Source organism: Drosophila ananassae, chromosome 3L (genome assembly GCF_017639315.1).
Source record: "Drosophila ananassae strain 14024-0371.13 chromosome 3L, ASM1763931v2, whole genome shotgun sequence".
NCBI classification, from domain to species: Eukaryota; Metazoa; Arthropoda; class Insecta; order Diptera; family Drosophilidae; genus Drosophila; species Drosophila ananassae.
The window spans coordinates 10867736-10893250 of NC_057929.1; the positions used below are offsets into that span (position 1 = coordinate 10867736).

General features: G+C 46.6%; 9 protein-coding genes across 16 annotated transcripts in view; 4 read left to right on the forward strand and 5 right to left on the reverse strand.

The window, feature by feature from the left end:
* The first annotated feature begins 15 nt into the window (after positions 1-15).
* LOC6496085 lies at positions 16-2656 on the forward strand. Its single transcript, XM_001960151.4, has 5 exons — positions 16-332; positions 442-533; positions 590-753; positions 822-2441; positions 2501-2656. Exons 1-4 carry the CDS (start codon positions 308-310, stop codon positions 2437-2439), a joined length of 1899 nt encoding a protein of 632 aa, XP_001960187.2. The 5' UTR covers positions 16-307; the 3' UTR covers positions 2440-2441; positions 2501-2656.
* A 34-nt stretch (positions 2657-2690) lies between these two features.
* LOC26514003 lies at positions 2691-4910 on the forward strand. The gene is made up of 5 exons (XM_014908479.3): positions 2691-2855; positions 2924-3015; positions 3070-3200; positions 3251-4601; positions 4659-4910. Exons 1-5 carry the CDS (start codon positions 2825-2827, stop codon positions 4854-4856), a joined length of 1803 nt encoding a protein of 600 aa, XP_014763965.1. The 5' UTR covers positions 2691-2824; the 3' UTR covers positions 4857-4910.
* A 9-nt stretch (positions 4911-4919) lies between these two features.
* On the reverse strand, positions 4920-8278 carry LOC6494519 (endophilin-B1). Of its 5 annotated transcripts, none has more exons than XM_014907334.3 (6): positions 8059-8278; positions 7425-7922; positions 7305-7340; positions 6864-7054; positions 6518-6713; positions 4920-6009 (listed from the first exon to the last, which is right to left on the reverse strand). In XM_014907334.3, the coding sequence occupies exons 1-6, from the start codon at positions 8134-8136 to the stop codon at positions 5881-5883; spliced, it is 1128 nt and encodes a 375-aa protein (XP_014762820.1). In that variant the 5' UTR covers positions 8137-8278; the 3' UTR covers positions 4920-5880. The 5 variants fall into 5 exon arrangements, with proteins under 5 accessions (XP_014762820.1, XP_001960188.2, XP_014762822.1 ...); XM_001960152.4 differs by lacking the exon at positions 6518-6713 and adding an exon at positions 6066-6309 and having other exon boundaries at positions 8059-8276; XM_014907336.3 differs by lacking the exon at positions 7305-7340 and having other exon boundaries at positions 8059-8277.
* A 92-nt stretch (positions 8279-8370) lies between these two features.
* On the reverse strand, positions 8371-10951 carry LOC6494518 (mediator of RNA polymerase II transcription subunit 16). The gene has a single exon (XM_001960153.4). The coding sequence runs from the start codon at positions 10866-10868 to the stop codon at positions 8433-8435; it is 2436 nt and encodes an 811-aa protein (XP_001960189.1). The 5' UTR covers positions 10869-10951; the 3' UTR covers positions 8371-8432.
* Positions 10952-11048: 97 nt separating this feature from the next.
* On the forward strand, positions 11049-16973 carry LOC6496086. Of its 2 annotated transcripts, none has more exons than XM_001960156.4 (2): positions 11049-11287; positions 15843-16973. In XM_001960156.4, the coding sequence occupies exon 2, from the start codon at positions 15852-15854 to the stop codon at positions 16893-16895; it is 1044 nt and encodes a 347-aa protein (XP_001960192.1). In that variant the 5' UTR covers positions 11049-11287; positions 15843-15851; the 3' UTR covers positions 16896-16973. The 2 variants fall into 2 exon arrangements, with proteins under 2 accessions (XP_001960192.1, XP_032306908.1); XM_032451017.2 differs by lacking the exon at positions 11049-11287 and adding an exon at positions 13485-13631.
* LOC6494517 lies at positions 11372-14489 on the reverse strand. 2 transcript variants are annotated; one of them, XM_014907333.3, is made up of 2 exons: positions 14352-14489; positions 11372-12771 (listed from the first exon to the last, which is right to left on the reverse strand). In XM_014907333.3, exon 2 carries the CDS (start codon positions 12753-12755, stop codon positions 11517-11519), a length of 1239 nt encoding a protein of 412 aa, XP_014762819.1. In that variant the 5' UTR covers positions 12756-12771; positions 14352-14489; the 3' UTR covers positions 11372-11516. The 2 variants fall into 2 exon arrangements, with proteins under 2 accessions (XP_014762819.1, XP_014762818.1); XM_014907332.3 differs by lacking the exon at positions 14352-14489 and adding an exon at positions 14207-14347.
* Positions 16903-19459, reverse strand: LOC6494515 (F-box only protein 42). The gene is made up of 3 exons (XM_001960157.4): positions 19022-19459; positions 17579-18960; positions 16903-17519 (listed from the first exon to the last, which is right to left on the reverse strand). Exons 1-3 carry the CDS (start codon positions 19191-19193, stop codon positions 17079-17081), a joined length of 1995 nt encoding a protein of 664 aa, XP_001960193.1. The 5' UTR covers positions 19194-19459; the 3' UTR covers positions 16903-17078.
* Positions 19460-19642: 183 nt separating this feature from the next.
* LOC6496087 (tRNA pseudouridine(38/39) synthase) lies at positions 19643-21492 on the forward strand. Its single transcript, XM_001960158.4, has 5 exons — positions 19643-20023; positions 20073-20164; positions 20222-20704; positions 20760-21323; positions 21381-21492. The coding sequence occupies exons 1-5, from the start codon at positions 19650-19652 to the stop codon at positions 21437-21439; spliced, it is 1572 nt and encodes a 523-aa protein (XP_001960194.2). The 5' UTR covers positions 19643-19649; the 3' UTR covers positions 21440-21492.
* Positions 21493-21514: 22 nt separating this feature from the next.
* LOC6494514 overlaps positions 21515-25515 on the reverse strand; it is a 38010-nt gene continuing 34009 nt past the window's right edge. For both annotated transcript variants that reach the window (XM_001960159.4, XM_044715425.1), the window contains 5 exons: positions 23671-25156; positions 22370-23610; positions 22108-22278; positions 21934-22051; positions 21515-21871 (listed from right to left, as the gene is read on the reverse strand). In XM_001960159.4, coding sequence (XP_001960195.1) covers positions 21841-21871; positions 21934-22051; positions 22108-22278; positions 22370-23610; positions 23671-25156 — 3047 coding nt within the window. In that variant the 3' untranslated portion in view covers positions 21515-21840. The remainder of the gene's footprint in view (positions 21872-21933; positions 22052-22107; positions 22279-22369; positions 23611-23670; positions 25157-25515) is intronic.

Below are 25515 nucleotides of genomic sequence, written 5' to 3' on the forward strand. Positions count from 1 at the left end.
ATTTTATAAACATTTTTCACGAAGTAACAAAGTAGGCTTTAAAAATGTAATACAAAATTCCAGTACATCAATTTCCTTGTTTAGAATCAAAAATCAAAGTTTTAGTTGTGATTTCAAATCTATAACAACGAACAATTTCCAACGGCTGTATTCGGTGATATTTTTTTTAGATTTTTTTCGTGTATTTCGTGTGCCGTGCATTCGGTCACACTGAATTGAAATTGCTTGGCGGTTCAACTGAATATCATTTCTTGAAACTTATTGCTACAAATTCTATATAAAAAGTATCACAAACGAAAGATCCAAAATGGCTCAATACTTAACTAATCCACGTAAGTAGAATCCGGCTAGGAAAGGCAGTTCCCAGAGGAAAGTGCATCTGCTGCGCAAAAGCCTGGATCAGATCCATAAACTAAAATTATAATACGCTTGATTTTTCAGCTCAGCAAAATTACTATTTCAAGGAATCGATTGCCTACACCGAAGACCATATTCCCGTGAAAAAGATCTATCTGTACAAGGTGCCGCCGGAGGTGCCAAGACCACTCGCTCCCTAGAAATCATCAACTGATCACTCCTCTTTTTGCAGTTGAATCAAAATGTCTTGGAGGAGCACTTTAATGTGTACGGTCGTGTGCTGCGCATGCAAATTTTCCGACCCAGAAACGCCCCACGTGGATGTAGCTATCGAAGTCACCGCCGATTCACGCTAACCGGCTATGTTTTTTTCGCCAATGCCAAAGATGCAGCAAAGTATGAGTGACTGGAAGAAGTCCCCTGGTAGAAGTATTTCCACTACTAACCTTGTGTAATATTTCCAGAGCCCTGCAAGGTAGGATTCATCATATTAACGGGCGAAAGTTTCACGTCCAGGCCAGTGATAGCTGGCACCAGCCTGACGCCTACATACCACGACATCCACCCGTTGTACTTCCCACCATGAAGCCTTCGCCGCCATCCCCCATTTTTGTACTCAATGATCATTGTTTGGAGCACATCTTGAAATATCTTCCGCTAACAGATCAAATTCACTTCGCCAGGGCCTGTGCTCGCTTCAGATCGGTCTACCAGATGGCCTCGCCGAGACTGCACAAACGAGTTGATCTCTGCCATTTCGATGAAATGACTGTGTGGGATATGCGCGATTTCTTTCGAATTTCCGGATCACACGTGCACCAAATAGAGGGCGTGATGCCCACGGCTCGGACACAGCGCTTCTGCGATTTTCTATCTAGCTGCTGTCCAAACCTCAAGTCAATGATGCTCCTGAGCAGCCCCCTTAACTCGCGCAACATGAACAAGCTATTCTCCAAGATGCATAGCTTAGAGACACTCTATATGCCCATGTCCAACCTGACCGATGGTGGAATTTTGTCATTGCGCCATATGCGCAACTTAAAGACATTGAATGTCAGCTGGAATGCCTTTTCAGGATATACCCTCTCAAAGTTGACTGCTCCTATCGAGTCTCTGTTCATGAACGAGTGTCTGTCCTTTCAGACCTTTGAGTTGGCCAAGATTTGTAAGAAGTTTGATCATTTAAAGGAGCTGAGCATAACGAATATGAACACTTCCTATTCGAATACCTACCAGGCTCTGGTCAAGGAAAACGCTTGTCCCAATCTGGAAATTCTCCGGATGACGGCTTTTGAGGGCGACAACTACGAGTTTATAGCTCAACTACCCAGTCTGAAGCATCTGACAGTTTACCCAACCATTATTGGGCATAACTCGCTGCGTGAGGAGCTGTTTGAGCAGTTGGCGGAGCATAAGGCCCAACAGTTGCAGCGCCTGGAGATCCACGGAACCACATTGCTCTCGAGGGAAACAATGACTCAGATATCCAAGTTGACTGAACTTCGCCGAATACTTTTGCCCCGCATCGAGACGGACTCTGTGTTGGACGAATTATCGAATCTACAAAATCTAGAACAGATCACAATCCAACAATCCGCCAACACCAGCGGTTCCTCCATATTGCATCTATTCGGTGCCTGTCCAAAGTTGAACGAAATTCTTTTGGATGGCTACGTGGATCCGTGCGACAAGCTGGTACTTGGAATTGTTGCGCGGGTGCGCCAGGAGACTGCCAACAAGGAGATGCGTCGGAAGTTGCCAATAAAACTATGCGTCTTTATTCAGGATACCATGATAGAGGATCTCCTCGAGAATAGCAAATTGGTTCCCAAGGACATAATCCAAGTGAAGTGCAGTTCGCAACGCGACTACGATCTGACGAGCATCGATTTTGTCAATTTGATTGGCGACGAATTCGACTTTGATCCAGACGATATGGATCTGGCGGAAGACTCTGGAGATGATGAATCTGATTATTTTGAGCAACGTGATTTGTTTGATGCGGGCTACTTAGGGGCCTACTTAGGGGGTGACTTTGACGAGGAAGCGTCTCTGTACGACTTTGAGGGCGAAGGATATTGATGGTATAATTACAAATATATTTTTATTAATAATTTTATTTACATTTTATTTATTTTAACAGATTTTATACCCGAGATTATATGACTTAAATCTACCTATAACTGCGAGGGAACTTTTGAATTTTTGAATCTTATTTTTCTTGTTAAATCGAATTAAAAATGATGTCGCCAAACAAGCCAGCCAATATGTACTTAGAATATAATTTTTATTTCAGTTATTTTTAGAGTTTCTTTATATCGGAGATATATATGTGGGGATAAACGGTACTGTTACATGGGGAAATGCCAGCTTTATATTTTAAAATGTTAATGATTTTTTTTTGCATACAAGATGCGGTCACACTGAACAAAATCAGCTTGGCGCTTTTACTTTAAGACCATCAAAAATGTTTCCTCTACCAGCCAATATTAAAATCCGTAAGTTTAAATATTTAGGAATAGGATAATTGAAATTCAACATAATACATGTACCTCTGATTTTGCAGCATCTCAGAACTACTATTTTGAGAACTGTGTGGCTTTCACAGAGGATCACATTCCAGTGCAGAGAATATGTATTACCAAAGTGCCGAAAAAGGTAATAGAATAGAAATGATTATTTACGTCATTTTAATTAATTGCTGTTTCCCAGCTAAAGGAAAGCGCACTCAGAACACATTTGGAAATGTATGGAAATGTGCTGGAAATAAAAATATCTAAGAACAAAAAGGAAAAGTGCTCAGAAGGTTATGTGGTTTATGAAACAGCAAAGCAGGCAGCCAAGTATGTATTATGTCCTAGTCTATATAGTCTATATAACAAGTCTATTGCAGGGCTCTACATAGTCCTATTCATCATGTAAGCGGCCATATGTTCCATGTGCGGGCTAGCGACAGTTGGAAGCAGCCGGAAGCCTACGGTAGTCCGTCTGAAACTATAGACTTGCCGCCTGGGGAGGAAGCACCTATCATGCGGCTGAATGATTACTGCTTGGAGCGCATCCTGGAGTACCTCGATTTTGTGACGGACCAAGTTCGCTTTGCGAGAACCTGTCTGCGCTTCAGGGCCGTCTATCAAATGGCATCGCGCCGATTGCATATCATTGCGGATACGTACAATTTTCTGGATGCTACCATTTGGGATATGCGTGATTTTTTCCAGATGTCTGGATCGAATGTGCAATCCTTTGACACCGTCGGTGAAACAACACATCAAGAAACTCTATACGCTCTTCTCGGAGAACACTGTCCGAATCTGAATACTCTGGATTTGTGGGACAGCCCGGATATAGCCCGTAATGCTCACAAAATATTTCCTAAGTTAGGGAAACTAGAGGAGCTTGATGTATCGGGAACGGATCTGCAGGACAGGTGTATGGACTCGCTTAAGAAGCTTAATAACCTAAAAACACTTAATGTCAACTCGACTTTTGTGAAGGGGAAAACGATGGATAAATTGCCGTCCTCAATAGAAGAGTTATCGCTGAACAGTTGTCCCGGTTTTAATATGGTCTATTTGCCAAAGATTTGCAAGAAGCTAACAAACCTGAAGGAGCTAAACATGCTAAAGAATGACACCTTGCCTAGAACGATTGGACAACTATTGGTTCGGGACAATTGCTGCCCCTCTCTGGAGATACTACGGATAACCGTGTCCTATAATGATAATTATGATTTCGTGGCTCGTCTACCCAAGTTGAAACATCTATCGTTCTATACGCCGAAAACTAATCCTGAATCCATAGCATTGCCTGTTTTTGAAGAGTTGGTAATGCACAAGGCAGAGATGCTAGAGCGATTAGATATAATTGGCTCCTACATTTTGACTCCACAACAGCTGCATCTAATTTCCAAGTTAGTTGGACTGCGTACCCTGATTCTGCCTCACATCGACACATTAGACGACGAAGTATTGGCAGCATTTGCTCGTCTACAAAAACTGGAGCGAATATACATAAATACGTCTACAAAAGTAACCGCTGCCGGGATTCTAAGTTTATTTTGCTCTTGTCCTATGTTGAGCGTATTTGGATTAGAGGATACCTCGTGGAGCGAAAAGCTAATCAAGGGATTTGAGAATCAAGTGCGGGAAGAAAGTAAATACAAGGATATGAAGAGGGTATTGCCCATTAAGCTGATATCCTCCTTGGAACAAATAGATTTAGAAATCGAAGAAGAATCCATTGTAAGTGGGCTTACATTATTTTGAATATCGTATTATAAGCATAAACTTTTCTTATAGGGATCCAAATTAACAAAGGATGATATCGTTCAATTAATTTACCCGGAAACGAAGGGCGAGGGGCTGCCTTTTGACTATGATTTTGAGGGCTGCGAGGATGCTTGCGAAGAATATGATTCGTCCGAAGATGAGTATGATGACTACGATCATATGAGGAATAAATGGTATGAGGCAGTTGATGGTGAAGAATCCAACTAGACTACTCCAAATATGTTACCATTTTTTGAATAAAAATGATAAATGATCATTGAACTGCAGGTGTTTTTTTATGGCTATTCTTTATTTAATATAATTTGGGTGTTTTTAAAATGCACTTTTAGGCTCAATTAATGTTACAACTTTGTTTCTTTGTTGAAATCCTAAAAATCGTCGTTGTTTACATTATTATTGTATTGTACGTTTGCCCTATTTTTTTTTCTTGCAACATATTCTCCATTGATTTGCAACATTTAAGCGCTAATTTCGGATTGGTGTTTTAGGGTATATCTTACGTTTAGTTTAACAAGCAATATTCAATTAATTGACTTTCCAGAATTGCACATAAAGGTGTTAACAGAATAAATTTGCAGCATAAAGGTAGGAGTAGTTATATTAGATACTAATTAGCTTATATTGGAAACGCCTTCGCTGAATATAAATAGTAACTGGAGTAACAATCTCATACGTTTAAATATAGGATATATATTGGTAAAGCACTGTAAATTTCGTTTTGTTAACTAAGATGGAGACAAACATAACACAAATATAATACTTTTGAGTGTGAAGATAAGCTTATTTAAATAACAATTGCTCTTTCTTTAAGATATGTAAGTAATAAGTAGTATAAGCTTGAAAATTTTGTTAAATCAAGCTTGACAGGCAGCTGAAAATAGCATGTATTTTAATAATATCAATGCGCGCGATCTGTGAAGGTGAGCGACATGTCTTTTTGGATCAAGGGTTCAAGGATCAACGAGGCCTAAAATACTTTCAGTAACAATATTGATGTTCATACCTTCTACATATGTATGTATATTAATGTATATTCTGATAAATTATTGTACTCTCTTGCTAGTGCCAAATGCCAGTCCGGCCGCATCATATAATTGTCCATTTGCTCAACATCCCTGCTCATCATTCTCCTTTTTCGAGTATTTTCATATTATAAATTGGAGTATTTCTCTTGTTTTTATATTTGGTTGAGATTATTGATTGATTACTGCTGCTGCTCGAATTGGAGGGATTAAAGGGTGATGTCGTGCTCCTCGTCAAGCATTTCTACAAAGGCGCGTGGCACTAGACCCTTCATCAGACCCTGTTTTCCGTACATGTAGTCCTCGTTGACGGGTGAGCATTCTGTTACAAAGATCACCTGCGAAAAAACTTATAAAGTTTAGATTACTTCTTTATAAACTCAAAATAGCTTACCTCGTTTGCGCTCAAGTTTAGCTCAGTGTGATCTTTGGCGTCGTAGGAACAAAGAACGCGAGCTCGCTGCATCTGATCCGTGCTGACTTGCATGGGCTGATTGGGTTTGTTACCAAAACCGGCCGGATTAGAGGCACTGTTGGGGCCAGCACCTCGGGCAGAGGATCCGCCAGAGGATCCGGTAGACTTGCTACCACTGGCATCGCCCGAGTCGAGCGGAATGTATGGTGTGGGGCCTCCCAAGCTGATGGAAGATGCAGAGTTAAATGAGTTTTGATTTGGTTCGATTTGATTGTGATGCTCTAAATAAGGTACATGAGCTGTGACAACCTGACAGAAGTGATGTAACAACTACGCAACAATCTATCTGCATATTTAATATTATATCTAAATGTTAAAGTTAACTGGCTGAAACCCGAGCACAAAAATGAGACTTTTGGAAGACTCTACACTGTGGATATGGCACTCGCATCAAACTCTATACGAATGTCATCCAGTAGATTGGAAATGGAACTGTTTTGATCGGGATCTGGGTCGCTATCTAGTGCTACAGAATCGGAATCACAGGAATGCATCGATACAGAGCTGGGAGGCCCACCATCAACGTCTTCGCTATTGATGCGCAGGCGTGGCTTTGGATGCTGCATCCTGCAAGACCACAAACATAAGAGATATAACCTGGAAAAGGGTAGGAGGATGGGGTACGGAGTGTGTGGCCCCGCTTGTGGTGCATGGGCTTATTTTGGGTGCTCAGTTGAGTGACAAGAGTCCGTTGCTCGTCCTCTGCAATTTACTCACTTGGCCAACTCGCGCTGCAGCTGCTCCATGGTGTCGCCGCATTGCTTATAATACCGCACCTGGGCTTGGACGAAGGCGTGTAAGTGACGCAAATGTGATGCCTGCGATGTGCTTATTCCATCTAACAACAGCTTCGTGATCTCTGACTGGCGATCGAATTCAGCCTGGGCCACTCGTAAGTCCCGCTCTGCCTGTGAAATTTTTAGTGATTAGAAAGTGGACTCAAAATATTGATGAAGCAGTGAAGATTCAGCGATAGTAGGTAAAATTTTATATATGTTATAGATTAGTTATAGTTCTAGATACTATGCGTACTTAAATAAGTGATTTTTTTGTAACTCAAACAGTTTAAAAACATAATATTGTTCAGATTTTAGTGACAACATTTAAGATACCATCACTGTAAATAGTATTCTTTTTCAAAGGTCGAGGTCAAGGTACCTGTTCGAAGACGGCCTCTGGCGAGATGCCATCTTTCTGTGAAGCACAAAGGCAGCATTGGGAAATAGAAAAAGTGATGAGTCCATTACACAACCCACTTGACCCACAAAATCAACCTACCGACTGCTGGCCAAGCATGCTGCGTGCCTTTTTAACTCTGTTCTTGCAGGCGTCCAAGTCGAGGCGCTTGGTTTCCAGAATGCCACGCTCCTTGCTAATGGTCTTCATCTCACCGTCGAGGAATTTGCGCAACGGCTGGGTGAAGCATATGCCCGAGGTGGCGATAAAGTCGTGTTCGCACTGTCCCAACTTTTGCTCCGCCTGGCCTACCTTGATCAGGGCCTGACCGTAGGGCAGATCCTGACCAAAGTCTCCGCCAGCCTCGATCATATCCAGGGCAAGATGCTCCAGGTTGCTCAGGCGCTTGGGCTTCGATTTTTCTATTTTTTCGAAGATAAAATCTTCGACACGATTTTGTGGATTGGGAATAAGCACCGATTCGGTGTCGCGGACAATCTTCTCCGTCCATGTCTTGGTAACGTCCGCCCGCTCCGCGAGATTTTGGAAGTGAAGATCGTATTCGGTGCGCTCTGTGGTACCGAGCTTTTCCTCTGTCAGCTGTTCATGGAAAAAAACGAAAACAAGAAAAGGGCAAACGGTCAGTGCCAAGTGCGAAAGCTAACACCACAACCCATTTAAGAACAACCCCCAGTCCCCATACCGAATCCCCACCCAAATTCATTGATTTCTTCACCTGCACCACTCGAGATATTGTGCTGCCCGCCTCCTTCACCAGGTTCTTAACATTGAAGTTTGGCAGATTTATATTCATTTCAGCTGAGTTACTCGCCAGTCAGTCGAATATAACTTCGAGTGCGTAACTTTAAGTTTAAATTTTGTCGAGCAGCCGAAATTGTTTGTATTTATTAGGGTTGTTGATAATACATCGAGTTATCGATATTTCCCTGAAATCCAATTACTTCTCTCGCGATATTTTCTTTGCCTTACATATCGCATATCGATATTATTTTGAATTATGTTCTTCCCCGATATTAAAAAACAGATATTTTAAGTTGTATGATTTATTTTATTTTAAACTTTATGCTTATAAACTACTCCCTAATATTTTTAGTGCATCTGCTTCCAGAATCCACCGCAGTGACAGTGAAGCCACTTACTGAACCAGGCTTTAAGGGCAGATGTTTTCGCCACCTTGCTGGCATTGTTGACAAAAACGAACCCACAGCGGGCACAACGACGGATTGTGCTCGGCCGGGCCCCCAGCTGGAGGTTACTTACGCCGTCCTTCACCGACCGGGCAAAAACAACATCCTCCGTTTCCATGTCCTGCAGACAGGAGGGCTCTACCAGCGAGGTGAATTGGAGCTGACCCGACTTTACGGCTGCGAATCCCTGCGCACTCAACAGCGTTGTTGGGCTGAACTTGGCAGGCTGGGGTATGAGCAGCTGCTTGGACAGGAGACTGCACTCGTCCAGCAAAAGCTCATCCGGCTCAGCGGGGTTCTGGGCCAAGCGAGTGAGCAGACGGAACAGAATTACCAGCACATCAATGTTGTCCATTAACTTGGTGTACACTGGAAGACACTGTGTGTTAAGCAGGCCCCAGATGCGAATCATGACCAGCAACTCGCGTAGGCTGCCAATGGCGACGATGTCCCGGCTGATGTCGTAGCTGGGACGCTTTCCGGAAAGTTTACACTTCATTACCTCCTCCGGGAGTCGGTGGAGCATGTTCAGGGCCAGGTCCGTGACCCATTGTATCAACTGCTGCAGGCTTTGAAGCATAACGGGCTCTACGGTGAAGTCCTTGGCGTCCAAATTCAGCATGACGGTGTCCACATCGGGAATGGACTCTGCCAGTTTAATGGCCAAGTTATCGGCGGGCCCTTTATCTTGGCTGCCCAGGTCGGACGGCCGGAGCAGGCTCTTGAACGTAGTCGAAATGGCGTGCAAGATGATCAGGTTGTCGAACTCTTGCTGTTGGACGCGACACAGATTGGACTTGAGGGCCAGAAAATTGGAGTAGTAGTAGTGCCGCACATAGGACGGCTGGCGAGTGAAGTTGTCTGTGAGCTTCTCCACCAACGCCTCTAAGTTACCCAGGTTCAGAAGGAGAACATCGCTGGCATCACATCCGGTGACAATGCAGTACTCAAGCAGAAGCAGACCAGCTCCAGTTTGCTTGATCAGTGGTGCCTGCATCGCGTGCAGCTGGGCGTGGCTGTCGAAAAGCAGGAGCATTTGGCTTGTTGGCGTCAAGTCGCCGCTTACGAATCTCACTCCTCCACTGGCGTCGGATACCTTTTCAAACTGAGTGTGGTTGATATGCTTCAGGGAGTTGGCTTCCAACACCTGGACACTGTTGTCCTGCAGGATCGCATACACCTGACAGGAGTCTGCCGAGGAGACCGCCAGCCGAGTAACACAAATGTCCGCCAAGGAGGCATTGAGATGCGCCTTGGCCACCTGCTCCCAGCTCTCCGACTGCACAAACTCGTTTGGTTTGGAGTTCGTTCCTTGGAGCAAAGCATGGACATTCTGGCGACGGCGTGTAAGCGTCCACTGCTCCAGCTGGCTACCTGTCCCGTCCGGGCAGGCATATGCAATGAAGATTACGTCCTCGTTAGCCACCCGCGTCCACTTTATGTGAGTGATTTTGCGTCCATCCAGGGGCCCCAAAAATATGCTAGCTTGGGACTCCGACTTAATGGCCAGGTGCTGCTCCAGACCCAACTCTCCTTCCAAAGAAAGAGATACTTTGAAGCACTGCACCAGCTGCTGCTGCCATCCGCAACTAAACGCCACATTAACAGCTCCCGACGGGCTTGGTGTCATGCTGCAGTGCTCGATAAAGCTGCGCGAGACACCGATGCTGTGCAGCGTGGGCGTCAGTTCCTGGATCTCGGGGTAAGGGCTTTCAACAGGTCCCAGTCCTGCGGACGCCCTCTGCAGCTGGGGCGTACTAAAGGCGGCCAGTAAACCGGACGAGGTAAGGAGTAAGCACCCATCGCTGGCAACACTTCCAAATCCTGCTAGCGTGGGCCGGTACTCCAGGCGTTCAAACTTCTCCGCATAGTAGGTGTGCTCCTTCTTTTGAGGATTGAAGACAACGCCCTTGCCGTTGTGGAAGAACTGCGCCTGAATGATGTCCTCGCTGGGCACGGTGGCATGGAATTGCAGGAGCCACAGGTTGATGGATTGGTTCCTAGGCTGCCATATTTCGACCCGTCCTCCGACATAGCCCATGAGCAGCTGCTCGCCATTGGGACTCCATTGAAGGACGCTGATCAGCGACTTGGACGAGCACACCTTGTAGTATTCCCACGGTGTCACTATGTCGCAAACATACACATGACTGTTGCTGGCTCCAAGACTAACATTGGATCCCGGATCACCGGCATCGGCCGCGGATGGGACAAGGGCGCTTTGCAAACTGCTAAATGCAACGATGTTGCGGGCAGAAACGGAGCAGAGGACCACCTTATGCGGGAAAACACTGTCCTTGCTAAACTCCTTGCCCTCTACTTTGTATAAAATTGTCATATTCGCGGCGTAAACAAAACACGAAACACAATTGTTGTTTGTTTATATTCGGAGTAGGGTTTTCGATAGTTTATCAACAGTTTATCGATATTGTACTAAAAGAGTGTTTTCCAACACTACATATAGTTTTTCGAACATTTTGTACTAGTATCGATTTATACATTTAAATATCAATATTTTAAGGATGTGTTTTAAAGAAATAAACTTTTATTGGTCTGCTTTATTAAATTATGAATTGAATAGATATATATTTAAAGAAAACTACAATACATCAAAATGTGTATGAAGTTACCGTGACCTGGGCACACTGGTCTTTGTTTGTTTACATCTGGTTATCATTTTTAAATTTATCAATCAAGTTTATCAATGTCGTAATTTAAACAGGTGACTTGATCTCCAACAGTAACAACTGTTACCTGGTGAGTAAGCTTACCGCCCATCGTTTAAACTTCGTCAGTCGCAAACACAAAGCATACACACAAACCGGCTTCTCTTCATATATCTCAGTTGATTTGAGGCTCTTTCCTCACAGAATAAGTTTATTGAACTCCGGAGGCGTACATTAACTTAGGGCAATAAATATATAGGGCTTACGATTTACGACTTAGGACTAAATAATTGAGGCGTTGAGTGACCGCAGCAGGATACCTACACCAGGTTAGCGTAGCGTAATCCTTTGACGAGACTGCCGCTAAAGCTGTCGCTGTCCGTGAATCGAATTCCGTCCGCTTGGCACGATTGCAGGCTGCAAGGATATTCTGCCCCATAGGCATTGCTATCCCAGCGAATCTGCAGCTCGTACGTTAGCTCCGGATTGAGGACACACGCCTCCTCGCGCCGCCAGCTGATGTGCAGATCACAGTTGAACTTTGTAGTCTGGTTCTGCACCTTGTGGCTCCACACCGGCTCCTCCGTTGGAGGGCCCTCGCTATCGGATGGCAACTCACACAGGTCCAGTCTTAGGGATTCCCGGTACTCCAGCTCCTGCACATGACCCAAGCGGTTGGGCGTCAACCGACTGTTCAGGACCAAACCCATCAGGGATATAAATCGAGAGCACTTGAGTCGCAGACGAAAGACTGGGCAGTCGGCGTCCACCGTAAATGGCCGGCAGGCCTTGTAGTAGCAACGTTCAATGGACATTATGGGGGTCAACGTTGGAGACGGAGGCTTCAGCTCTGCAGCCACGGGCCAGCCGGTAGATTCGCCTCCCAATTCGTGGGCCACCAAGCCCGAATCTCCGGGATCTAGGCCCAGCTGCTCGCACTCCTGCCGGGTCCACTCGTAGACGTACCAGATGAGCAGCTTGTGCGGCTCCTTGCAGGCGGCAATGATGGCCTTGACGCACTCCTTGGACACGTGCACATAGTGCTCCTTAAGGTGATTAATATACTGGCCGTTGTTGGCGCAGCAGCGCATAAAGAAGGTCATGCACACCTCGAGCAGGGAATCCAGACCCATGCAAACGCTCAGCTCCAGAGCGGGCAGGATATTGGAGAAGCGAAGCTTGCAGGTGACGGCCATGAGGGAATCGGAGATGAGTTCTTCCAGCAAATACTTCTCCGCCGCATAGTACAGCTCAATGCAAGAGACCAGCTCGATGCTGTTGTAGTCCACCGATCCGGTGTAGATGTACTCCACCAGGACCTTGAAAATGGGAGCACTGATGTCGTGGATCTCAATCTCGGGTTCTGGATCGTGGTTCTGCATTGGTCCGTAGAACATTGCCTCGAAGACCGGACTGGCGGTGGTCAGTATAAGTTTGTGGCACTTGACTTGCTCCTCGCACACGTGAAACACACAGTCCGTGTACTTGCCGCCGTGGAACAGCTGCCCGTAGCGTCTGCCCAGCAGGTTTTCTGCCCTTGCCTGGTCCTTTCGCTCCATCGCCGAGATCGCTTATCTGCAAAAAGGGGCAGAGAAAGGTAGCCAACATTAATGAATTGCCGGAGAACCAGTTTATAATTGGCCCGTGCCCGGGATGGCCATCAATCATGCGGCCAAATAATGGAAACTATTGTGGCGCGGGCGCGTAGAAAGCGAGAAGAACCAACAGATAGAAAGATCCAAAAAACAAGTTTGCTGAAAACTTTGTTTGGCAGCAAACTAATAATGAGATAGAAACTATTTTTGAAAAGGTGTTTAACCTCGAAAAGAAATATATTCTTCAAATAAATGAAAGCCATTAGTTGAAATTCCTTAGTAGTTTTATGGCCAATAAAAAGGGCCTCATATTCCTACAATAAATTACGTAAAACTTGTTAATTTTTGTTGTAAATAAACTATAGTTTAAATTTTATTGTCAGTTGGAAGGGCGCGTGGCATCTAATCTTTTTTTGTTCGATAAGGAAATCTCCTTGAATACGAACTGGCGACAATTGCGGACACTTGGGAGTCAAGGGCAGCCAAGGTATAAGTGACGTAATTTGCATTGAAATATTTCAATTACTCGGGCCTCCATTAAATTTCCTTAGTCATGGCCAAGAACGTGTTGTTGACGCCACGCAAATAATACTAATATTTTTACTATAATGCCTGTGTATATATAGATTATCGCACACTTGCCGAGACTTTTGTTTATCAATAAGCCGAAATAATACCCCGAGTCTGTTTGTCAGCCAGTTGGTTATTCATCTATTGCCGGCTATTGGATTTCAGCGGTTGTGTTTGGTTAAGGAGGTACTACACAACCGGTTTTAAGTTTATTTTTTTAGTTTGCCAAGTCGACTCTCCAAAAAGGGGGAGATACTTTAAAGAACACTTGTAAGTTGGAATGGGAATTTATTTTATGGTTATTGAGAAGTAAAATTAAGTAAAGAACATCTGATGATTTATGGCCAACTGGGAAGCAAGTAAACAACTAATTAAAACCTAAACCACACACGCCCCCAATAATGAAATCTTCTGATAAGCTCCATCAACTAAAAGTAGCGAATTCGTGAAATCAATTTGTAAACAACGGGCTTGTCCCCAGAGGGGGTTTTAAGTTGATCGATCTGGTGGCTATCTGAGATTCCCTCTTTTTTTCATAAAAGAAAACAAATATTGATCATCGATCTAAGCTTACGCAAATATTTAACTACCGGTTGCAAATCCGAATCCAGCCCATCCCGAGATCTGCTGCGTAAATTGTTTACTATTTAATGCTGAATCGCAAATCGCAAATCGTAAGATACTCTATAGTACACACTACCCAGTTGCATAAAAATTTACCTAATCAAGGTGGGAAGCCCTTTCACACGACCTTACAACTAATTTATGACAATCTTACTATAGAGTCTAGAAAATAGGGGAAAAAAGTATACAATTTAAGTGGACATTTCCAAGAAGAAACACACCTTTTGGCACCGTGACAAATTATTTACGAGCACACGAAAATTTTTGAACAATAGCCGATCTATATGGTATTCGTCCGAAGCTATATAGTATAGCTACTTAAATTGAATGTTTCGGGAAAATCGGAAAAAAGTGAATTTCACGCACCCTCTTGACTAGGACGAGGCTAATTGGACGATCGTCGCGATGCTGGCCGAACTTGACCGATATCGCGTCTTTATTTTGTTGATCGGACCAGCTGTTTCGAACAAAAACAGATCCGAGAATCGGAGAACTATCTGTGAGAACTCAGAACAGCGACAACCGTCGAGCACAACGCGCCACCTTCAAGTGATCTAACTGGCCGGCGGGTAGCGTTCTCCAAGCTATCGTGGGACGCCGCAGCTGGCAGCGATGCCTCTCAACTGCTCTCTGGCCTCTCAGCAATGCTGTATTGTTTTTTTGGCCAGAACGCTTCTCCGGATCTTGTAGCCTCTCTCCTCTAGCTTCCTCTTGTCCTGAAATATCGCCGATTGATGCGCCTGTACGTTCTTGGCCAGCTTGATATATGGAGCCCTTTTTCTCTCATCCATTGACTCCCATTCACTACGTTCTTTCTGAATTTTGTCATTCCTCACCACTTCCAGGTAGTTGAGGCCCACCAAGCCCTTCTCCCGTATCCGCTGTAGCAGCAGGAAGTTAAAGAAGGGATTGGTGGACGCCAAATTCTGAATATCCCGGGCTTGTGTTATCCGCAATGTGCTGCGACTAAATCTAACGCGATATGCCCTTTTCGAGGACCGAGATCCGTCAGTGAGAGACGCCGATTGTGGTACTGAATCTCCCAGAGAGAAGAAGCTGTCTTCCACATCGAAGAAAGAGCACCAAAACTCGAGCGTCTTTCCCCAGATCCAGTCCATACTGTTCTCCCCCTTAAAATTTTGAAGTATAACAAAATAGGGACTAGATATAAGGGGGCCAGTGGCCACTGGTATCTCCATAATGGCTGCTATCCCACCTCTCCAGAGATTACAAATTAAGCGGCTGCCTCGCAATTGGCCAACCTTGAACCCTTTGAATTGGCTCTTCTTCAGTTTAGCTTGGCAAGCCAAGCACACCAAAGTTATTTGTGGCGATCCCAGTCGCTCCTATACTCTATCCCTTGAGTGGAGTATCTCTGTTTTTGCCTTTCGAGTGGTAGCTTAAGTTTTTACAGATTTTTTGATAAAGAGACAGTATCTAATCGGAGTCTAATTAAATGCTTAATTTTAACGTCAAAGAGTGCTCAAGACTATAAAGATAATTTAAAAATAGAGAGACTAGATAGCAGCATAAAAATTATCATGACAAGAAGTATTTTTATTTCTATAAAATATTTTAATTTAATAACTTTAATTTATAGAAAAAGAAGCTTAATTGGCAAGGGTCTGAGTGTGTCGGTTTGGATATAAACCACTTCTTTTGTTGCTTTGGCTTTGGGCTTGTGACTGGAAAACTGGTCATGTGAGTGTACATGTGGCCTCTGGAGGCTGGGCCCTCACGCACATTCTACACACAACTCCATAAACACTACCACAGACCCAGACACGTGTGGCTTCTTTTCTTAGCTGACCAGCCCTCATCAAGGTTTTAACATTTTCCTTTCCCTTCCCCCCACAGGTCTCTGTGATGCACCTGTTGTCTGGGCAACTCAGAATAGTGCTCGTACTGGCCCTGCTGCAGGACCTTCAGGTGAAGCCTCAGAAGGATATATTCCAGGAGCACTTTGAGAGTGACCTGCGTCTGTGCCCCGCCTGCTTCTCCGCACAGCGTGAGCAGTGCGAGGAAGTCTTCCGGGCGATACGAGAGCCCTCGGATCTAAGCAAGCTTTGGAAAGCCGTAACTCTCCTCTTTGATCGTCGAGAGATCTTCTGGCTGGAGATAGGACCAAGCCAGGAAAAGAGTTCTCAGCTTTTGGCCAAACGGAAAAGTATTGTCGCTAGTCATCAGAGCTTGAGCTCCTTGCAGGAGGAATTCCTTAATCTGGAAGAGCGCCCTGGTGGCTTTCATCTTTGTCGCACTGCTCAGAAGTCCTCGCCATTTATTAACTATTTGAATCAGCGCGGATATGACTCCTCGAGCATTTATTTCTACATGCTGCATAACATAAGTCCACTGCTGATGCAGGAATTGCAAAATTTGGACTTCCCGGTGCCCAACACCTATGCTATTTGTGGCTTGACTCACTTTCAAGCCTACGCAGGGCGCACTTTGAACCACTACACCGAAGCTGCTGAGGATTTGCGCCGGGAGATAGCGCGGCAACTGATCCACTTGTCCCTCAAACTGACCTTTGGGTTTGCGGACTTTCGCATTTTCCTCACTGACTTTACCTCGGATAACCTGACTTTTGACGAAGACACCAGAAGAGTGCTACTAATCGATTTGGATTCCGTGGTAATGGTAGATGCCGCATCCACTTCCGGACAGGCGGAGAAGTATGAGCCCTTGCCCGGAGAAGGTTTCACCTTTGATGTGTCGGCCTTCTGCTCTGGCCGCCAGCTGGACGCAAATGTCTACCAGGCGTGCCTTCTGCTCAGGGACTTCCTGCTCAAGGACCTCGACAACGAAAGACTGCAGCTGCTTCTAGAGAAGTGCGTTGAGTGCCAAGATGACCTATGTGATATGCGCTTTCAGTACGCCTACGATTTGATAAAACTGCTGGACAGTTAGCCCAGAATTTGAGATAATTTAGTAGTTATTCGTTTATAATCATACAACATATCCATTACAATCAATTTACTGTCTAAATGAACGGCGGTCGAACTTCTTTGAAGGATTTGGGAGAAGGGGCGGTAGCAGCGGCGACCTGCTATCCCGATAACTTAGGACTATGACGAGGCATCGGACCGGAGCTTAGATAATATCACGTGGCACACTTAGGAAGTGTATGGAATTGGATACATGGTGTGTGATGTCTGTTAGCGTCTCCTTGTGCACCCCGCCGAATAGGATCAGCTCGCCGTTGCCGGCGATAAGGCTCGAAAGGATAAGACGATCCGGGGCACCCTTGAGCACTCCGAAGTTTTTATACTCCACCCAGTCGAGGCCGGGGTCGGTACTGTCCAGAATACCAGAGATGTCACAAACGAATAGAGATTGAACATTGCAGCGAAGACGTTTTGGAGATGGAGCGCGAAGTGGTTGTGGCTCCACTTGAGCGGCGGCGGGTGCACTCCGACGCGAGTTCCTGATGGCGTTCATCTTTTCCTCCATGCGGCGGATGCGCTCATTGTGATCCCGTGAGGCACTTCGCGATCGAGTTGGCACATTAAATGCAGCCATACGAAAGGGATCCTGTGAATAAACAAAGGGTTTCAGACAAAGGATATATTATGATATTATATATCACTCACCTCATACAGTTCATCGAAACGTTTGGGGAGTCTGGGCTCGTTATCACGACATCGAAGAGCTAAGTTTCTCTGCAGGCGTTGAGCAGCATCTACATCTCCATCGGCGGGGGCTGGTGGGGCATTTGGACGCACTGGTGGGGATGGAGCAGGGACAGCTGGAACAGGAGCGGGAGCTGGCGGAGCATGCAGGTCGCTCAGTCTCCCAGATCGTGGCTGGTAATTGTTGTTGTTGTTATTATTCACATTGTTGTTGTGCAGAAATTGCTGTGCCTGCTGCATGTGCTGGTTAAGAATGGCTCTCCGGTTTGCCAAATACTGCTCTTGAGGGCCGAGAGGAGCTCCTACTATGCCTGGGCGCATGTTTCCCGGTCGATTTGGTCCAGCCACGCCTACTCCTCCGCCCAATCGCCTTTCTGGAAGCTGTATTCGATTGGCCCTTTGGGGTAGATTCTGCAAGGGATTAGGTGCAGGCGGACCACGGCCACCAATGACCGGCAAACGGCTTTGCTTCATCATTTGAAAGTCCTGAGGCATGTTTGGCGACGGTCCCACCACCACTAGATAGTTGTTGACTTTGCAGCCGGGATTGCACCACATGTGGACGGCTCCGAAGCGTTTGTTGCGAACGTTTATGGCTTTCCAGCACCAGACGTCCCTTGTCATGTCCAGCAGCCAGGCGTCAGTGTACACTCGATTGGCTCCTCCGCATCCACCGACGACAAGAAGGTGGTTCTTTCCCAGATCTATTTGTATTTGGCCGTAGCGTGGAGTCGGGCGCGTGTTGCCCACGAAAAGAGGTTGCCACCAACGCGGCTCGGCCAAATCAAGTACCCATGTATCGTTGGAATTGATATTCACATCGTCCTTAATCTGGTAGCCGCCGAATACGACCATTCGGTCGCCATGCACAGTGGCCGAGTGCCCTGCCATTGGCGGTGGACAATAAAGCGTGTTTCTCTGCAGCCAACGATTCTTTCCGAGATCGTAGTAGTGGAGCTCGTCGAACAGACACCACGGCTGGTACGGGGGATGAAGTGAGGGATAGCGCCAGCCGCCGAATAATACCAGTTGATCCCGCCAAGCCACCATCGAGGCGCTGCCTTTCGGCGAGGGATAGGTTCCAGTCGCGATGGGTCTCGCCCAACGCATGTGCGTCAAATCGAACCGCCAGAGATCATTAAAGGTGGTGTCCGAGGACGAGCCGCCGCCAAACACATACATCGAGTTGTCATGCCGGACAGCAGAGTGGGCGAAACGTCCCGCAATGAATGACAAGGCGGATCCGGCTCCAGCAGTGTTGGTTTCCTGAGAAAATACCTCCCATCGAAGTCGAAAATCGGTCAAGCCCTTCTCCAAATTGATTTTCGACCTTCTCACGAGATCTGGCAGAAAAAAGAGAGAGTATGAAAAGGATTGTAATACTTTAACGCTGAAGCAACTTACTTTTTACAATTGCGTGCCAGCGCTTGCACACCAGACTGCAGTGCTCCAGATCCCCATAGGGTGGCAGATAGGTGAAAATAAACTCCAGGATCTCATCTGGTAGCTGGTTGAGATTGGCGTCCGAGGTCGCCTCGCAGTTTTCGTTTTCGCTGTCGACCTTGCTCGCATCCATTGTTGGGCTCCTGGGTCCTTGAAGACCTTTCTGGCGTTTTTGTGTCCTTTACCTTCAGATGCTGCGCCTGAACAACAGAAGCAGCAAATGGGAAGGAAGACCAATTAATCTCTTAGATGGAAAGTCAGGCTCTGCCCTGGGCTCTTTCTTTAACAGAAGTCTTTATGTTTTTATAGTTTTCCGTAACAATTGAAAAATAAATTATAAACAGTGGCTGCGACGCTGATAAACGATTTCTATCAGCTGTGGGAAACAACTATCGATAACATAGGTTGGCAACTAGAGATGGGAGAAATCTTGAGATCGATGTCTATTTGTGAATGAAAAACAAAAGTCGTAAAATGGTAATAAACGCATTAAAAACATTGAAAAATGTGTTGGTTTTGAAATCCAACTTTGATATATGGTGAAATTCGTCCAAACATTATTTCCCAAACAAATGAACAAAAAACTCGCATGCGATTTTTAATTATTATAAGATTGTCCATCTCTAATTCACATATCACACGTGCGTCTGCTTTGTTTTGTTTACATTTTTTGATCTTCAAAATGAGCACCGCAAGTAACAAGAAAGTGGTAATAAATAAACGGGTAAAAGGCCTGCCACGAGAGGCTTTAGAAAAACTGAGCCAAACGGAGCTGATCGACAAGATAGTCCAACTGGAAGCTTATAATTTTCAGCTCCGAAATCTGCTACAGAAAAAGCTTACTGATCAGGATAAAGACAATGAGGAGTACGCACTATTGTTTGCCAAGGACACGGATGCTACGGTATCCAAAGATGCAAAAATATCCAGCCGCCAGCAGCAGCGAAAATTCGATTGGAGCAAGTGAGTTAAAGCCATTTTATAGGAAAATGTACTAAAGTTTCTGTTTTAGTGCTCACCGTCGTCATGTTTTGCTGAAAGTGAGTTACTTTGGCTGGGACTATCAGGGATTGGCTTGCCAGGAGGACTCCAACGACACTATTGGTAAGTGGGATTAATAAATAACCGTTTAACCAATTAACATTTTCCTGTGCCCTGAAGAATCCCATTTGTTTCGGGCTTTGACGAGGACGTGTCTCATTGAATCGCGCGCCACATCCAACTATCATCGTTGCGGTCGCACCGACAAGGAGGTGAGTGCTTTCTGCCAGGTGATCTCTATCGATTTGCGCAGCAAACACCCGCCCGAAAGCCAACTAGATGCCACTTCTATATCATCCGAAATCGACTACTGTGGCCTGCTGAATCGTGTCTTGCCCAAGAATATACAGTGCGTGGCCTGGATGCCGCTGCGTAGTCCTGTTTACAGTGCACGATTCGATTGTGTAGCTCGTACCTATCGCTACTACTTTCCCAAAGGTGACCTGGACATTCCGGCCATGCAAGAGGCCTGTAATCATCTGGTGAGGCACGCTGACTTTAGAAATTTCTGCAAAATGGATGTCCATAATGGGGTGACGAACTACACCCGAAACTTGCAGTCGGCCAGGGTGGAGGCCTGCGAGGAGACACTAACTGATTCCGGTTGGTATAAAAAGGGCATGGTTTAAAGAAGGATTCATTATTTTCCCTCTCTTAGGTTACGACATGTATTATTTGGAAATTCAAGCTAATGCTTTTCTTTGGCACCAAATACGATGCATCATGGCCGTTTTAATCTTGGTTGGTCAGAAAAAGGAGAAGCCGAGCGTTGTTACCGATCTGCTGGATGTGGAGGTCAATCCTTGTAAGCCCCAGTACACGCCTGCCATTGGTTTGCCTCTGAACCTCTTTCGGTGCGATTTTCGAGACAAGACTACGAGGAGTGTAACGCATCCTGATGCTGGAGATGCAGGTGACGATGCCATGGACACTGAACCAGAAGTAGGAGGAGACAGTAATGCTGAAAATCCTTCAAAAGAAAGCGATGTCACTGAATGGGTGTACAATGAGGAAAACCTTCAAAAGCTTATCGAAAACACACAATGTGAGTGGGCACAATTCAGTGTCAAGAGTACGATGATTCGGAATGTACTCCACCAGTTAGAGAACGTCTTAGAGGATAACTTTAAGCCCGCGGAAAAGGTTCAGGCGCAAGTAATCTTGCTGCAGGATTCGGTCAAGCCGCGTCAATATCAACCGCTCTTGGAGCGAAAGCGTTGTGGTAAGTAACTCTTTATTTAAAATTCTCCTTCGATTTTAATCAATCATACTGTTGCAGAGAGCCTGGAGAACCGTATAGAGCATTTTGTCAAGAAGCAAAGGTTGATAGTTAAGTAAGAGACTGTAACCCACAATAATAGATTCAATAAAATTGTAAATACAAACCAAAAGTGATTTTTGGGCATTCATAAGGTTGCTTTCAGGTAAATATATTTATGTTGTTATTTGAACTTTTGCAACGTTTCGAAGCTTAACCTAGTCGATAAAGGGTAAATAATTTAAAATTGTAACTCCATACAATAGCTTACAGACTATTTGGGTTTCTAGACGCTACTATGAGTCTCTATATAATGTTTATTCATATGTTTGTGTAGTTCTCTCTGGGGGGCTTTGTACGATTAGAATAAAGACTACTTTATAAGTGATTTAAACATTTAACTACGTTAAACGAAACAGGTTGTCCTTAATCAGGTATTCTTATTGGGATAAGTTAAAGGTGTATATTAACTAGCCATTAGTTATGTTCCCATCGATTTAGCTTTCTGCAGTCTGCAAAGAAGGAGAACTATTAGCTTCTGTCTTTATATTATTAATGAAATTGTTTTACTTACTTTCTCCTCAAGATCTTTAGGACAATGGTGCCCTCCCTAACATTTTTGAAGAGGCCTATGGTTTCCGCATGGCTCATTCCTTGCACAGAGTTTCCGTTGATCTCCACTATCTCATCGCCTGCAAGGGAGGTGTTGTTTTATTTCTTGATTATTTGAATAATTTAAAGAACTTACCAGCTTGTAGTGTGCCATCATCGGCTGCCTGGCCCGTGGGAAAAACGGTTTTTACAAAGATGCCCATGTTCCCTTTGGGTGAGTCCCGACCACCCACAATGCTGAAGCCCAAAGATTTCAGTCCAGGTCCTTTGAAGAAGGTTATGGTCTTGGGAGTGCATCGTCCACTACCTGTTGGGTTTTTAGATTTTTATAATCAGATATGGGTTGAATAATTAGGGATTTTAGGATGTAAGTGGATTATTGGTTAACGAATTCTCACCCTCGCTCATGGAGGCACGAATGACCTCTGCCATTTCCTCGTCGCGTATGGTTAGCTTGGCAACTGGCAGCGATGGACGATGATGCATTAGGGCAGCGGCGGGCGGCGCCAGAGAAGCTCCCGACGAAGCTCCTCCAGACGATGCGGATGCTGATGCTGATGCTGGTGAGGATGAGGCATTAACATACGGATTAGGCGAGAATAATGAGACGCTCTTTGGCGAGTGCTTGATGTAGAGTGATTGGTGTGGTTGTGGTGGCTGTTGTTGTTGTAACTGCTGCTGCTGATTGTTAGTGAGATCAGTTGTTGTTGTAGTGGATTGAGGAGGGGTGTTAGGAGCTGGCTCTCCGCCTGTTAGACTGTTATTCGGAGCCTGCATAAAGAGACTAAGACGCGACGAACTCAAGCGCGAGTGAGCAAACCGGAGGGAGCGGTAGTGCGAGTTGGTCAGGTTGATGGAGTTCCTGGCGTAGTGGGTGCGCTGGCCGAACTGCTGAGGCGAGCCACCAGGCACCAGGGCCGAGCCCTCGGAGCAGCGCTTTCGGGCCAGCAACTGCCACTTTTCATCGTCCGCCAGGGAGGAGGCCACGCACACGCTCGCCGCCCGGTTTGTGTACACTGGCGTATAGGAGTCGGTGTCGTTAGCAGTGTCGTTCTCGTTATCCAACAACCGGTGGTTAGGGGAGGTGGAGCAGCTGCTGCTGCTGCCGCTGCTGGCGAAGAGCGGGGTCGGTGTTAGAGCCAAGCTGCGCTGACCTGATGAGCTCCTGGCCCGCCGTCTGAGTAGCTCGTGCTCCGGGGCACTAACGTCCAGCGAATGCCTTGGCGTGGAGCTGCGACGGTGCTGCATCAATGGCATCGGTGTTGGCATAGTACTGACACTGGCCATGGAACGGGCATCGCACTGATCCTCGCCCTCGCCGCCATCTTGCTCCTGATCGGGGTTCTGGTTCTGCATCCTCTCCTGCTGCAACTGGAGGCTCTGCATGCTGGTCAAGCTGTCGGTACTCTGGGTGCGCTGCACATAGCTCAGCCGGTGTCGTTGGGTGCTCATGCCATCGATGCGGATCTTGGTGTAGAAGTCCGTCACCGTGGTGACCTCATCGTGGGCAATCACCAGATCGATGCAATTGTCCACAAAGCTGCTCAGCAGGCGCTGGACCTCGGCAAAGGACTGGATGCCACGCAGGTGCTTTCCATTCACATTGACAATCTCATCGCCCAGGCGAAGGCGTCCATCCCTTCAAAAAATTTAAAAATTAATATTCTTTATTGGATTATGAGTGACAATCACCACTTACTTTTGGGCCATGCCATAGGGCTCCAGTTCCACGATGAGATAACGGAACTGCTGCTCATTGTTGTTCGTCATCACGGTTTTCGGTGACAGGACAATGCCAATGTAGTCCTCCTGGCATTTGCGCTCCAGTTTCAGTTGCCGGAATCTCCGCCGAATGGTCTCCGTTTCGTAGTCGTAGTTGTAGCCACCCAGTGAGACGGGGGCACTGCAGATGCTACTGTTTCTGCCCGATCCCGGTCCCGTTCCCAGAGCCAAGCCCATGCCCATGCCCATTCCCATGCCAACGCCCTCCGAGGAGCTCAGGGAGATGAGAGAGTTCCGCTTGAGCGTTCCCGAGGCAATAGATTCGGTATCTCCGCCGGAGATGCTCAGATTATTGCCCAGTCGGGCGCCCGTGGCTCCTCCGTCGCTGTCGTAGCCGGACTCGTTCGAACTTAGACAACTACTTAATCTTTGGTAAAGTGGTTCCCAGTCCTTGGACGTTATGCTGTCGTTCCGGGACACATTGCTTAGCGTGGCCTGTTCCGGGGATCGGCGTTGTGGAAGGGGCGACGCCTGCTGTTGCTCCTGCTGGAGGAGATCTCGCTGTTGCAGTTGGTGGTGCTGCTCTCGCTGGTGCTGCATCTGCTGCTTGAGGTGACCAGGTCCATGGCCATGATTCTCCTCGGGCAGAACGGACAGTCTCGAGCGCAGGAAGGCATAGGGGAAGGCCCCACGACGTGCGGCATCCTGCTGCCCACTATTAGTGGCAGCTGCTCCTGCTCCACCGGCTGCCGTTCCACTTGGAGGAGATCCCAGGCTTCCGGCAGCACTGTTACTGCTCGTGCTGGCCGTCAGGCAGCTGCTTACCTTGGCGATGTCATCGCAGCTACTGGACTTTAAGCTGGCGATCCTTGGCAGCCTCTGCTCGCGCTGCTCCCGCTGGAGATTGAGGCCCTCGGTGGGATCGTCGCACTTGACGTAGGAGCAGCTGGACAGCTGGCTGGTGGAGCTGCTTCTGTACAGAGTGGTCGTAGCGGGCGCGGCCTGTTGGGCCGCCTCCGAAGCCTTGAGGAGATTGTGGGAGCGATGATTCAACATGCCCGTGGATCCGATCCGATGGAAGAAGTTCTTCAGCACTTTCTGGGGGCGGGCAGCCGCCTGGAACTGGTGAGTGGGCGTCGTCTGGGCACTCTGGCTTCCCTCCTGGCCCAGTTGGGTTTGCGATTGCTGCTGCTGCTGGTGACGCTGCTTGATGGTCTCGATGGGACCCGACTTGCACTTCTTGAGGGTGCTGCTGTGGTGGCCCCCGCCAGTGGGTGAGGGCGAGGCCTTCGACGATGTGGGCACGGATCCACTGGCGGACCCGCCGGACCCACCGCTCTTGTGGTGCGTTGGCGAGTGGAAGAGACTCCTCAGATCGGAGTGGGACTTGTGGGCGGCGGCGGGTGAGTCGCTGCGCTTCAGCAGATCCAGTTTGCGACTCATGCGCTTGCCCCAGGTGAAAACTGCAAGATATAGAGAGTTTGCAATCAGAAAGCGATTTCTAACTTAATTATAACACTTCAATAAATCTCAACGCCTCACCACAATTCCCCCCAGATGCCGTTTGACAGATGAGAAGTGTCCAGCCATGGCCCTGGCCTGGACTGGCCTGGACTTGATCTTGGACATGGTCAATGACAATCTACAATCTGCCACTCTCAACCTCCAGCTGCATTGTGGTCAGCCAGCTTGCCACGTGCTTGTGAAAAGGCATCCGATTTCAGGGTATTTGTGGTCAGAGTTTCCCCACAACAAAAAAATACAAAAAAAGTACAGAAAAGTGGGGGAAAAAAAGTGGGGTCGGCTCTAAAGATCTTTCGAC

Coding starts and splice junctions, on each gene's coding strand:
- LOC6496085 (XM_001960151.4), top strand. CDS start 308: ATGGCTCAATACTTAACTAATCCAC. Junction 534..589: donor TGTACAAGGTGCCGCCGGAG/GTGCCAAGACCA, acceptor CTCTTTTTGCAG/TTGAATCAAAATGTCTTGGA. Junction 754..821: donor AATGCCAAAGATGCAGCAAA/GTATGAGTGACT, acceptor TAATATTTCCAG/AGCCCTGCAAGGTAGGATTC.
- LOC6496086 (XM_001960156.4), top strand. CDS start 15,852: ATGCACCTGTTGTCTGGGCAACTCAGAATAGTGCTCGTACTGGCCCTG.
- LOC26514003 (XM_014908479.3), top strand. CDS start 2,825: ATGTTTCCTCTACCAGCCAATATTAAAATCC. Junction 2,856..2,923: donor ACCAGCCAATATTAAAATCC/GTAAGTTTAAAT, acceptor CTGATTTTGCAG/CATCTCAGAACTACTATTTT. Junction 3,201..3,250: donor ACAGCAAAGCAGGCAGCCAA/GTATGTATTATG, acceptor AGTCTATTGCAG/GGCTCTACATAGTCCTATTC.
- LOC6494519 (XM_001960152.4), bottom strand. CDS start 8,136: ATGAATATAAATCTGCCAAACTTCAATGTTAAGAACCTGGTGAAGGAG. Junction 7,341..7,424: donor GCATGCTTGGCCAGCAGTCG/GTAGGTTGATTT, acceptor TGTGCTTCACAG/AAAGATGGCATCTCGCCAGA. Junction 6,310..6,863: donor CTGCAGCGCGAGTTGGCCAA/GTGAGTAAATTG, acceptor ATCTTCCATCAG/CTTGGGAGGCCCCACACCAT.
- LOC6494518 (XM_001960153.4), bottom strand. CDS start 10,868: ATGACAATTTTATACAAAGTAGAGGGCAAGGAGTTTAGCAAGGACAGT.
- LOC6496087 (XM_001960158.4), top strand. CDS start 19,650: ATGCGATTTTTAATTATTATAAGATTGTCCATCTCTAATTCACATATC. Junction 20,165..20,221: donor GGACTCCAACGACACTATTG/GTAAGTGGGATT, acceptor TGTGCCCTGAAG/AATCCCATTTGTTTCGGGCT. Junction 20,705..20,759: donor GGAGACACTAACTGATTCCG/GTTGGTATAAAA, acceptor TCCCTCTCTTAG/GTTACGACATGTATTATTTG.
- LOC6494517 (XM_014907333.3), bottom strand. CDS start 12,755: ATGGAGCGAAAGGACCAGGCAAGGGCAGAAAACCTGCTGGGCAGACGC.
- LOC6494515 (XM_001960157.4), bottom strand. CDS start 19,193: ATGGATGCGAGCAAGGTCGACAGCGAAAACGAAAACTGCGAGGCGACC. Junction 18,961..19,021: donor CTGGCACGCAATTGTAAAAA/GTAAGTTGCTTC, acceptor TTTTTCTGCCAG/ATCTCGTGAGAAGGTCGAAA. Junction 17,520..17,578: donor GTTTCGATGAACTGTATGAG/GTGAGTGATATA, acceptor GTTTATTCACAG/GATCCCTTTCGTATGGCTGC.